Genomic DNA, 12,081 nt, shown 5'->3' on the forward strand with positions numbered 1-12,081 from the left:
ACCATTCCTCTGCTCCTTCCATCTCTCTTCCCATCATTCTCCCACTCATCCGTTGCTCCTTTTGGACTCTTCCCTTTTCATATCCTCCCCTCTATCCCACTGGCATGTCAGAGCTTGCAGACAGAGAGAGAGAGAGAGAGAGAGAGAGAGAGAGAGAGAGAGAGAGAGAGAGAGAGAGAGAGAGAGTGAGCAGACTGAAGCTGAGCAGTGAGCGGGTTGAGCAGCAGGACGTTCCAGTCTCAAGTGCCACTGAGAGCAAAGAGTCTGCAGGAGGAGCTGGTTGTCCCAGAAGAAAGAAGACAAGAGGCAGGATCTGTCCTCTGAGTCTCGTTTGTGAGGACAACCTTTTCTGACTCCAGGATGATCTATCACCTTCCAAACCAACACAGAGCCTAAAGCGTCTCCGTCTGGCTCGGTTGAAATAAATCTTTCGTCTGAAAGAGGAATAAAGAAGAAGAAGGAGAAGAAGAGGAGGGGGAGGAAGAGTCAGTCTGTCAACAAAACACAAGAACAATCGGAAAAGTCTGAATTGGCGCCTTTGGGGACTGTTGGACATATCGCACCCTCTGAAAACCAGAAGAAAAGAAGAAAAAGTGACGAGAGAAAAGAAGGAAAAGGGTTTCATTGTCAGAACAATCACAGGAGGATGTTGGTGGCTGTTGCATCCACTCAGATAAGAGAAGAAGAAGATAATATATAAAGAAAAATCTAGAAAGACAGAAATCCCAACCACAAGTGTGGTTTTGCTCTTTTTTTCAAATCCAGAAAAATAAGGAGCAAAAAGAGAAGAAACAGAAGAGGAAGAAGTGTTTCTGTCATCGTATTAACGATTAAAGATGTTGTAGACCAACATTTGTGTGAACTCTCGGAAGTTTGGAAAAATCGGAAGAAAAAAGAAAGACGGAATATCAACCTGTCCGCTGAAAACAAATCAAGGAAAACATTTGTTTTGGTCGGAAACTTTCAATAACTTATTCTGAAAGAGAAGAACAAAAGGAATCTGAATTTGCAGCTTGGTGAAGATATAGCAGGAAAAGTTCGAGGACCAACTAGCAAAGTCAAAGGAAGCTACAGCGACACAGAAGTAAAGAGTCATAAGTGACGAAGTAAAAACACAGAGGAATAAAGGGAAAAGAGTAACGAAGAAAAGAGAAATATCTCAGAAAAGAGAGGAAAAAGAGAGGAAAAAGAGGGGGTTTAAAGGGGACACCGAGAAGAAGAGGAATAATCAGGGGAAAAGGATAAACCAAGAAGAAAAGGAAGAGTAAAGAGCAAAACAAGGACAAATCAAAAGAATAAAACAACTCTAAAGAACAAAATTAGCAACAAAAAAGGGAGGACTAAAAGAAAAAATACTGCAGTTTAAAAGAACCAGAAGGGTGTGATGATGAGGCTCCTGGTGCTTCTTGCAGCTCCTCTCTCCATCCTCCTCCTCCACGTTGCAGCGGTGGCCCCGGCAGGCGGCGTGGCCCCGGGCCGGCTGGAGCGCTGGGTCCGCTCAGGCCTCCAGTCGCTGCAGAGGGACCAGCTGGACCGGTGCCTCCGCATGTCCTCCCTCTCCGAGACCGAGTGCAGGCGCCTCGCCCACCTGCCACTGTCTGCCGTGGCTGTTTACGTATCGGAGCCACGCACAGCTGCAGGTATGGAGGCCAAAGAAGGTCGAAACATCCCTGGGTTAGTTTGTTTGTGAAAGTTTGGTGTAGTTTGTAGCAGTTCATGTGAGGCACTGAGAAAAAAACAGCGTTGGGTCAGGTTCATTACATGGCAACTTTGTAATTAGTCATGTAATTTATATGAATACTTTTAGATTACTTCCACAGCAAACACTGAATTTATTAATAAAAAAAGATGGGCACAGCCACAAAAAATCGGAGTTGCACGAAAATTCTTCTTTTCTCTTTAAAAATGTCAAACCATGTTCAATGCAACTAAAATGCATTTTGCATATTCAGCATTTACAGTTGGTCAAATCAAATGAACCTTACAAAAACATGCTGGCATGAAAGTACATTTTAAATATGTAATCAAAAATGTGATCAAGTCCTTGACAATGGAAATATAATCAGATTGCACATTTTTTCGAATGTAATCTGTGCAGATTATATTTATCTATTTATTTTAATATGAATAAGTAATCACAATTATATGTAAGATTAGACACATCAGGCATTATTTTATCCAATATGCCCTGATTTGCATACTTTTCCAGAACAGAAATGGATAAAGCCAGATTCAAAATTCTTGTTTAATTTTGTTGACATATTGGAGTCAAAGACTTTTACAGACGAGGTTTTAGATATCTCTTTGTATAACCCTATAATCCATAAATACTGTCAACAGCCATAAAGAAAATCAATTTTCTCCATGTTTTTATGAATAAATGTAGTATAAATGAGTCTCTGAGTGATGTGTGAACAAACCCCTCAGTGTGAACCTTCAGCACACAGAGAGGAATGAAAGAGTGAAGTTTGGTGAATGTAAGAGCTGCTGAAGTGGAGATTCATCATCAGAGTCTGAGAACAAACTCATTGAGAGGAAACATCCTTTAAAGAGACGTTTAGTTCCATTACAGACATTTAGAGACTCTACAGGTGAATGAAGTAAAATAAATTAAATAATATATCTGACAATGGAACATCTTCAATTGCTTTTGAAGACAATTGTTTTTTATATTACAAATTAAATTACACCTTTAAATATGCAAATGAGCATCATTTAATGGTAACTTTTAGTGAATTTAGGAGAAATCCACAGACACAAATGGAAGTAGTAAAATGAAGAGACAGATGTGTATCTTGGATCTTTCCACGCGTCTAAAGAAGACATACGTGTTATATATGTTGTACAGTCAAACTATTTCAAGATGTGTTTATATGCCATGTTTGAGGAAGGATTGCAAAGAATACATTTTCTATTGATAATGGAATACAGAAGCGGGATAATTGACTCAATGCATTTAAATCAGTCAAAAGAATCCAATAAAAGAGACCGGTTCAGTGATCAATATGATTGACGGGAGCAATAGAAACAACTTAGAAAGAACAACTGAAACTCAGTGTAAATTTCTTGTTGTTTATTAAGTTAAGTTCTCATTTGTTGACTTTAGTAACACACTATTCTTCCTAAACCCTAAAGGGAACTCACACAAAGTTCTGGCCATCCTGCCGGACTCCTCGGGTGGCTCCGTGAGCTCCAAACCACGGGGAGGTTTCGGTGTCGGCCAGGTGCTGAATGGAGGTCACCACAGACAGCGGCAGTCTTTCCCCGGCTCCACGGCCCATGATGCCGTGCTGGTGCTGGATCCGAGCCCCGGGGAGAACTTTGGACACCCGGTGGTCCTCTTCTATGTGGATGTGAATGTGACGAAGAAGAGATGCGCCCACCTGGATGGCATTTACCTGGGTGAGTCAGCAGACACTGAGGCATTGGTAACTTTGTTTAAGTTACTCATTACGTGCAGGTGTATTTGGCTGTTAAATGGGAAAAAAATGTTTTTGGATGCAACAACAAACCTTAAAGTGTCTGTCTTTAATGTGTCTTACCTTTGTATTGAACACATGTCTGTCAATTTGGAACATTGTCTCCTACAAAATCACATTTCCATACAACTAAACTGCACTCCAGAACATCTAAAAGTGATGTTAATGAAACAAATGCAGTTTTTGCGGGATAAAGATCTGATGGTATAAAAGTCTGATGGTGCTAAAGAGCTTCAAGAGACTTAAGGATGTCTTGCTTACACCTGCGTCCTCAGCTTGTGTAAGCACGTCACCAATTCACGGAATAAAAACAAGACTGGCCAGGCAAGCGATCTGTCACATTCACTGTCACAACTCCAATGACGGGTGAATCCAATAATGTCCGACACGTTTCATCTTTAATGCTTTCACACATTCTTTTGTTGAAACGATCATCAAACGACATTTATATTTTGTCTAAATGCAGCCATTGAGGGATTACTGTAAACTTTGGTGAGTCGGTAGCATTTTCAACCACCTGCTAAATAACAACTTTGCACTTGACAGCAGAAATGGAAAGATGTGTCACTGCTGTATTGAGAAACTGCCCGTCGTTAACAAAATGCCGTGAGCGATGACAGAGAGATTCAGGAGGAGACAGGCAGTTCTTCCGTGACGCTACAGTGAGAGTATTCTGATCATATCTGTAAAAGGGTTGACCATCAAACATCACGTTTCTAAAAAACACCACTTTTGGTGGTGGCCGACGTCTTTACTGCGGATGAAAGGCCAAAAGCGAACGTAAAAGAAGTGTTTCCAAAGCGCTTCATTCGTGTAGAAATAGTCCAAGGGGACATTTATTCTGTGATGGTCCTCGCAAGTCCTGCAAAAAGAGACGCGTTTGAAAGTGCAAGTTGTTGACTTCCCGCCGTGAGAGCGGTTAGGGCCAGAGGCGAAGGTGAATTCGGCCCCGTGCTACACGAACACACACCTGTCAATTATTCATACACACACACACACAGCACTGTGCCCCCTGCTGGGTCCTGCAGATGGTTTTAGACCAAAGTCTTTTAAAGTGAAACTTCCTTTCGACCCCATTTAACCTGGTGAGGGCAGGAAGAAAGAGAGCTGTTGAGCTGAATTTGATTCAGTTGCAATGATACAAAGGTGCCAATGCTCTCCAACACTTTACTCTTAATTCATGTTTTTTGTTACGTTACGTTTACATGTTCCCACTCATCTCTAGCCATGCTGATCATGGTCAGATTTACTTGTTCGGGGACCCTGGACCACAATGATTATTTAAATCATTTTGACCTTTTCAGCTGAGAAGAGGAGGCCAAGTTGACAGTGATGTCCCGTTGATCTCATTTCCCACTGCAAGAAAGAGTTAATCTAAACTTTTGTCATCAAGATGTCTTCCACTCTCTGTGTCTTCAGGCGAGGAGTGTCTGACTCTGGCTTTGAAGGGTCGTTGTCAGAACCAGCTAAAGCGTCGCCAAGCCGGGCCAGAGAGGCTCATGGGTAATGGACACGGTCGGCTGGCCGGTGGCGCGCTGCGCGGTAGTACCAGTACCACTGGTGGTGGAAGCCGTCTGGTGGAGCGGGCCGTTGGAGGGCTCTGTGAAGTCCACTTCCTTCCACTGGTGGTCGGAGTCGGAGACAGCAACCGAACGCAGAGACTCAGATGTGTTGGTAAGTCAAAAAATTGAAAAGAGTGGGACGTAAATGTCTTTGCCAAAGTTGATCAGAATTGTGGCGATATTTCCCTCACAACCAGAAATGTCAACCTGCTGGTGGCACAGGGAAAAGGAAGGCCATCTGGATTCATCCTCTGGGGACCTTGAATATCACTGCCAAATTTCATGACAATGCACCCAATATTTTGAAATGAGTGACAGAAAATCCATTTCAAAGTATGTCACGACAAGCTAATGTGAAGAAAACAGAATCACTTATGGTTGAGTGGCATTCTGTTTTTTCCTGGTCGGAGACTTTCTGAGCGAGATGCAGAATTATTCTCATGTTATGCCAAGACCACCCACACCTGCAGGCTCTGCCAGCAACCTGGGCCTCGTGAGAAAAACTGCTGGGAAAATGTGATCACGCTGTTGTGGAAAAAACACAGGCAATCCATGGGATAAAACCACCAAACCCACCTCTGGCATGCCACACACATGTGGAGATTAAGTATTCCTTCACTGTTGATTGTGCATCCCGCTGTCCGTTGAGTGCACCAGCATACCCGGTTTGATTGGACATTGGAAAAAATGTGTTGAATGTTTCAGCACTGAGGCTCTGCTTTATTTAGAAGTAGTTTTCAAGACGAGCACCTGTGCACTTTCTGACGTGCCCCCATGCTCCAGCAGACCGTGCAGAGTTTGCGAGATGCCCTCAGCCGCTGCCGATGGGCTCGCCCAGTGTGCCCGTCTCAAGCTGTGAGCTCAATAAAAACACCAGACGCTGCCACCAACAGCCGCTGGCCACTCACCTCTCCTGCCGACTCTACCAGACCTGTGATCACGCTGTGCTCATCTCAGGTAGGACAGTTGGTGTCTGTTTCTTTCCTTATTTTCTTATATTTGCAGTTGTCTTATCAAATATCACCAAACAGCCAACACATAATATCTTAATATCTTATCCATGGAACAAACAATCTACAGTGTGACATACAAAGGGTTCCCACGCGTCCTGGAGAACAGCTGACAAAACTTTCTTGTCATGGAAAACACATAGAAAACAAGAGGAAAAGTCAAATTTCCCGGAAAATGATGTAAAGTATCCTCTATTTTCCATTAGCTGAGAATAAGCTACGAGTCTATCTGGCAGAGCTCTCTAGAACGGCTATCGTTACCATCTGAAAGGGCAAAGTTATGTCTGTATCAACTGGTAGTTTATGGGCGAGAGTTTTTGGAATAAAATGCTGTGTAAACGCTGTGAACACAACCTTAAGTCAAGTCACAAGGTAGCACAGGTTACAACTAAAGTGGCAGAGACTGAATAATATCCCGTAAGTTACATTATCCTTAAAATGTAAATATTACTCACTGCTGGCTGGTTTTTATTGTTATCCACGATCAATTTGTCATCATTTCTAAGCACGTAAGAGAAGATTTCACGGATAAATTGAAACCACAGATGACACGAGATTAAATCAGACTTCCACTGAGAGGAACACATTAGTGCATGGCGTCATACCAGCTGCGTACAAATGTCCTGGAAAAGTCCTGGAAAACAAATAATCTACAAATAATGTAGGAACCATGACACATTCAAAAACTGGATGGCACTTTATCAGGTCAGATAATATAGTTACCGAAGAGTTCATGTAGCGGAAGAACATTGTAGTGTTAATAAAAGGCCAAACATTGGATCATAATAACGATGAGCTGTGGAACAGCTGCACTGGGCTTCAGGCTCCGGCACCACCCACATGTATCCTCCACCTTCTCCTCTTTACATCACCCACAAACTAGCCGCATGTAGCTGATGTTAGGCAGACACAGAGCCTGGTTTCTCTGGAGACAATCAAAATCAAACAACTACCGGTAATAAAGACAGGACTGCTTTACTGTGTTCACGTTGCCCTCTGAACGTGTGTGTGTGTGTGTGTGTGTGTGTGTGTGTGTGTGTGTGTGTGTGTGTGACTACCTGCAGGCGGCTGGCAGCAGCAGATGACGTTCCAGCGTCACGTTGAGAACCTTCAGAGGTTCTACAGAATGCTGCAGGACAACGGCTTCCACAAAGAACACATCAAGACCTTCTTCGCCAGCAGCGGGCAGCTTCCTGGTAGGAACAGTGAAAGTAAAACAATGTTTGCTTCAGTCTCACTAAACCACTGAACGCATGTCTTACAATTGCACTTCAAACATTATCGCTCGTTCCGTCCAACATGGCATGAAAACACCAACTTCCACTTTCTTGTCTGTGACGTCACTGTTACGTGTTGTTGGGTAGAGCAACCTAGAGCTGGGGAATAATTCACCATGATAACCTATCGTCTGTCAATGGAATCGTACATCGAGATACACAATTACATCGTCTGAATGGAAATTTACAAGAACCTAAAATCTGATTATTTTGCAGAAATTTCTTAATTTACTGAGAAAATATGCAGTACTTTTCATTTGTCAAGTATTGAATACACAAGAAAGAGTACATCATGTGGTTATTAATTCATCAAACTACCCTGAAAACATGCTGTATCATGATATATCCAGTTATGAAATGACGTGTATCGTGATAGAAGATGTTGGACAGATCCCCTCTGCCATTAGACTTTATAATGAAACACCTCGGGCCAGATCGTCGTCCTTCACATGAACAACGCTACAGGCTGTTGCTTGTTGTTGGTGATCCTGGCTCTACTGTCCAGGTTGTTTAGTTTAGTTTACTAGTTGCTAATTATATTGAATTAATACCACTATATTCATGGTATATACTGTGCATTTCTATTTCTATTTCTATTCTAGCTTATTTTTTATGAATCTGTTCCTTCAATTCAATATCTGCTCTGGTATTTTATTGTACTGTAGATATTGTGCATTCCATAAGTTATATTTTACTCTGTAAATTGCTGCTGCTACAAACGAATTTCCCCCTGGGGATGAATAAAGTTTACATCTATCTATCTATCTGTCTGTCTGTCTGTCTGTCTGTCTGTCTGTCTGTCTGTCTGTCTGTCTGTCTGTCTGTCTGTCTGTCTGTCTGTCTGTCTGTCTGTCTGTCTATCTATCTATCTATCTATCTATAAGCCCGGGAGCAATCTCATGTGAATTCTTTTCTTAGATTTGAAATCTGACATTTGCATCATTAAAGCTGCTATGCTTTAAAAAAAATAATCTCCCAAAGTTCTGTCAGAGTAACTTATCATTGAACAACAAGTTAGGTCTTCAACAAAGTAGCTTGACTCGTGATTGATACCATGTGGTTGTAATGTGAACTTAATGGTTTCTAAACCCATCACAAGTTCTGCAGAAAGTAAGTAACACTCGATGCATTTCATTTCATGGCCTCCTTGTTCTGACAACAACAAAACAATTCTCAAAGAGAGCAAAAGCAAAGATCAACTTCAAAAGAAACAGAGTTTGGATGTGTCAAACAGAAATACGATTTATTGTCTAGTAGACAAAGTAGCTGTTTTTTCCTTTGTTTGGGTCCAAAACAGCCAAAGCTAATATTGGACTAAACCATCTCCACAACATGTCTACCCCCCCCCCCCCCCCCCCCCCAGACGATGTCGAGGGCGTGTACTCTGCAACGGAGAAAGCGGTGATCCGTAACCACGTGTCGTACGTCTGCAGGAAGCAGCACTGCGCCGACACGTTGGTTCTCTACATGAACTCGCCAACGCGCAACGACGGCGCCATGCTGCTGTGGGACGCCAACCTCAACGGCATCGTAAGAGCGACACGCGCACATCACCAACACGCCATCATCAGCCTGACAAGACGAAGGGATTTCTGTAGTTGTTTGCGATGAATGGCTTTAAATGTGTTTTTCAAAATTCACTGGCTGATTGATACTTACGACTCTCTCTCTCTCTCTCGCTCTCGCTCTCTCTCTCGCTCTCGCTCTCGCTCTCGCTCTCTCTCTCTCCAGGCCGACCTGAAGGAGCGATACTCCGTCAACGAGCTGCTGGCCGACCTGGCCGGCTGCAGGGCGACGCGCGTGTTGCTGTTTGTGGATCAGAGCTACAGCGGCGTTCTGTCCAAGAGGCTGCGAGGGTCCCAGAAGCACCTCAACGTGGTTCTGATCCACAGCCAGACTCGGCAGACCCACAGCCACCAGAGGTTGAGCCCTGGCTGGGAGGAGAGCAGCTGGTCCTACATCAGCCCTGCGAGCTGCCTGCTGGACCACCTGGGGAAGGTAATTTATCACATTTAAGGGTTTATTTTTGTCACTTCTTCTAGATGGTCTTCTAATCACCTCTTTCCCCCGTGATGTTATCAGAACACTGGGACGTCCCGCCTCCTGGAGCCGTGGGCCGGCCTTTTAAACGTGACGCTGGCCGGCGCCCCCTGCAACGCCACGCCGCCTCTGACGGATGGCGAGATGCGGCGAGAGTTCCAGGGCTGCCAGAACCTGCCGACCGCACTCTGGCACCAGAAACACAGGAGGACCAACTGAGAGAGAGACACTGAGACCGACTGAGAGAGAGAGAGAGAGAGTGACTGAGTGGGAAACAAATTCATTATGGACACACACACACACACGTGTCCTGACGTGTGTTTGCATTACACACATAACTTAGGACTTTAGTTTCAGTGTGTTTGGTGGACACGAGTGTGCGTTTTCTGTCCTAACTCAGACAGTAACCATGGCGATGACAGCTCATCCCAATGGGAGTGTCCTGAACACCATGTGAACCGTGAGTGTGAGTGTGTGTGTGTGTGTGTGTGTGTGTGTGTTTGAGTTCAGCAAGAGGACAACCACTCTGAGACCATTGCTAGCTTACGCTGGGGTGTGTGTGTGTGTGTGTGTGTGTGTGTGTGTGTGTACGTCACAGCTCCCTTAATTAAACATTTCAGAGCCAATCAACTTTCTCTCCCTTTTATTTATTTCTTTATTTATTTTTTCTTTCCCTCCCCTCTTCATCCTCTCCTTTTCGGCTACTTTCCTCCCAACCTTTCCTCTCTTGATATCCTCCCCTGACCTCCTCTCTACTTTAGTTCCTTCCTGCCTCCATCTCACTTTCTTCCTTTCTTTTCCTTCTCCACTTCCCTTCTTTTCCCTCTTCCTTCTTTCATTTCTTCCTGTGTTTTTTCTGTTTTATTTTATCTTTTTTAATTAGCTGTCAGTTTCTCTTTTTCCTTGATCTGAGGGTTAAATTCTGGAATCATTTAGTCACAACTGACAAAACCCCAAAGCATGAAAGTTGAGTGCATTTTGGATTCGTGCACAAGAAATGTGAATGAAAATGGTTTGACAAAAAAATCGTAAGTCAAAGGCCACTCGCTATCTTTTACCTGCATCTCACAGTTAAAAGCTCCTGAGTTGGTTTATTTATTGTCCAGTGAGTCCACGGTCAAGATAACATTTCACACTGACACTATTTTTGGAGAGCAGGGCGACACATGATCTTCTCAAATCCGCACATCACATTCCAACCTGTTGTCACTCTCCATTAATCTGATAACACGGCTAGATCTGTTGCCCCTCGGCGTCTGATGCTGACGCATGGAGGGAACCTTTAGCAGTCGTATGAAACACACTTCAACTAACCCCTATGTAACCCAACGGTTATATTAGGCGGTCAGAGCAACTGACAAGTGTGAGATAATCTACTTAGGGTGGGTCAAACAAACACAGGACTTTCACCCAGGAGAACGCTGCCCGAGTCATCAAACACAGTCGTATCTTTATCCTGATTCAGTCATTTTGTTGCCTAAACTTGCTGTGAAGACGGGCGTTTAATTCATAAAGACACGATGCATGGAACAAGTTCGTATTGACACGCCGTCCCTGACACGTCAAAAACTGACACTATTGGGTACGTAGAGCGTCACAGTTTGAGGCCGAAGTCAGGAGTGAGGATGTGTTCCATATTTGTCAAGCAGAACACTATGACTGTTAAAATAAGGTCCCAAAGTCAACATTTGGGTCAACCAAACTGTCCCATTGTGGTTTACACCTCTCTTAAAACTCTCACGACTTAAGTCCTCAGCTAAGTCCTTTCAAAATAAAAGAAACCAATAAGAGACGGGACATAAACGCAGCTCTTATTTGTTAGCGGTTTGCAGAGGACAGTTGCACCTCAACCAGATTTCATTTTGCAACAGGGCAACCGATTGATGAGACAACCATACAGGTTTTAAACAAATCCAGTTTCATTCTAGTCAACAGGAAACCTACAAACCATACCTGACGTTTGTGTCCGACGTGCGGGAATTTATCTTGAAGATTTGAGAAGATGGAGGACTTTTTAATGCGTCTCAACCTGAAGAAGACGGAGAGAGAGAGAGAGACACTGAGACAGCCATGAAACGAGGGACAGAAACTGGTTGGCGGTGATCATGATTAAGATATGAAGCACTGAGACTGCCCTCACTGCTACACAGATTTTAATAAGGGCACAACTTGCAAGTGTGTGCGTTTGTACGTGTGTGTGTGTGTGTGTGCTCAATCGCATAGACAGGCATCACATGAAACATGCAGGTTCTAATAATAACCCATCCCAAAACTAACAACATCCATGTCGTCCTCTACGTGTGGTGGTACTTTGTGATATTTGTGTGTACATTACATCCTGTCCTTCCTCCATCTGAGTAACCATGGATACCACGGCCCAGTGTACATCCCAGTCCCTCCCTGCTGTGTTTCTGTGCCGGTGTCTGTCGCTGTGCTGATCTGTTTCACATTTGAGATTTGTTCATTCAAGAGGTGGGAGTTGATCGGGAGAAGAGCTTTCCAAATGCGTGGGACATTTTGGACCAAAACCGCGTCCAACAGGCTGAAATGTGCATATTCACAGTTGGTGTAATGACCTGTACAGAGTATGAGATGTAATTTAGCAAAAATGTTTCTAGTTGCATGCAGCAAATCACAATATTTAGTCAATAAAGTACGTTTAGAAACCAGTGAAGTACATGAGATTTATTTGTCTGCCTTCCGACTCTAAGCA

General features: G+C 43.6%; 1 protein-coding gene across 1 annotated transcript; it reads left to right on the top strand.

Moving 5' to 3' along the window:
* Positions 1-1,387: 1,387 nt before the first annotated feature.
* Positions 1,388-9,709, top strand: LOC306783558 (uncharacterized protein; the record flags this gene model as incomplete). Its single annotated transcript, XM_079277266.1, has 8 exons — positions 1,388-1,640; positions 3,136-3,402; positions 4,899-5,153; positions 5,828-5,998; positions 7,116-7,247; positions 8,692-8,858; positions 9,060-9,326; positions 9,411-9,709. 8 exons carry the CDS (start codon positions 1,388-1,390, stop codon positions 9,585-9,587), a joined length of 1,689 nt encoding a protein of 562 aa, XP_079133392.1. The 3' UTR covers positions 9,588-9,709.
* Positions 9,710-12,081: the final 2,372 nt, after the last annotated feature.

Source organism: Melanostigma gelatinosum (genome assembly GCF_949748355.1).
Source record: "Melanostigma gelatinosum genome assembly, chromosome: 10".
Classification (NCBI taxonomy): Eukaryota; Metazoa; Chordata; class Actinopteri; order Perciformes; family Zoarcidae; genus Melanostigma; species Melanostigma gelatinosum.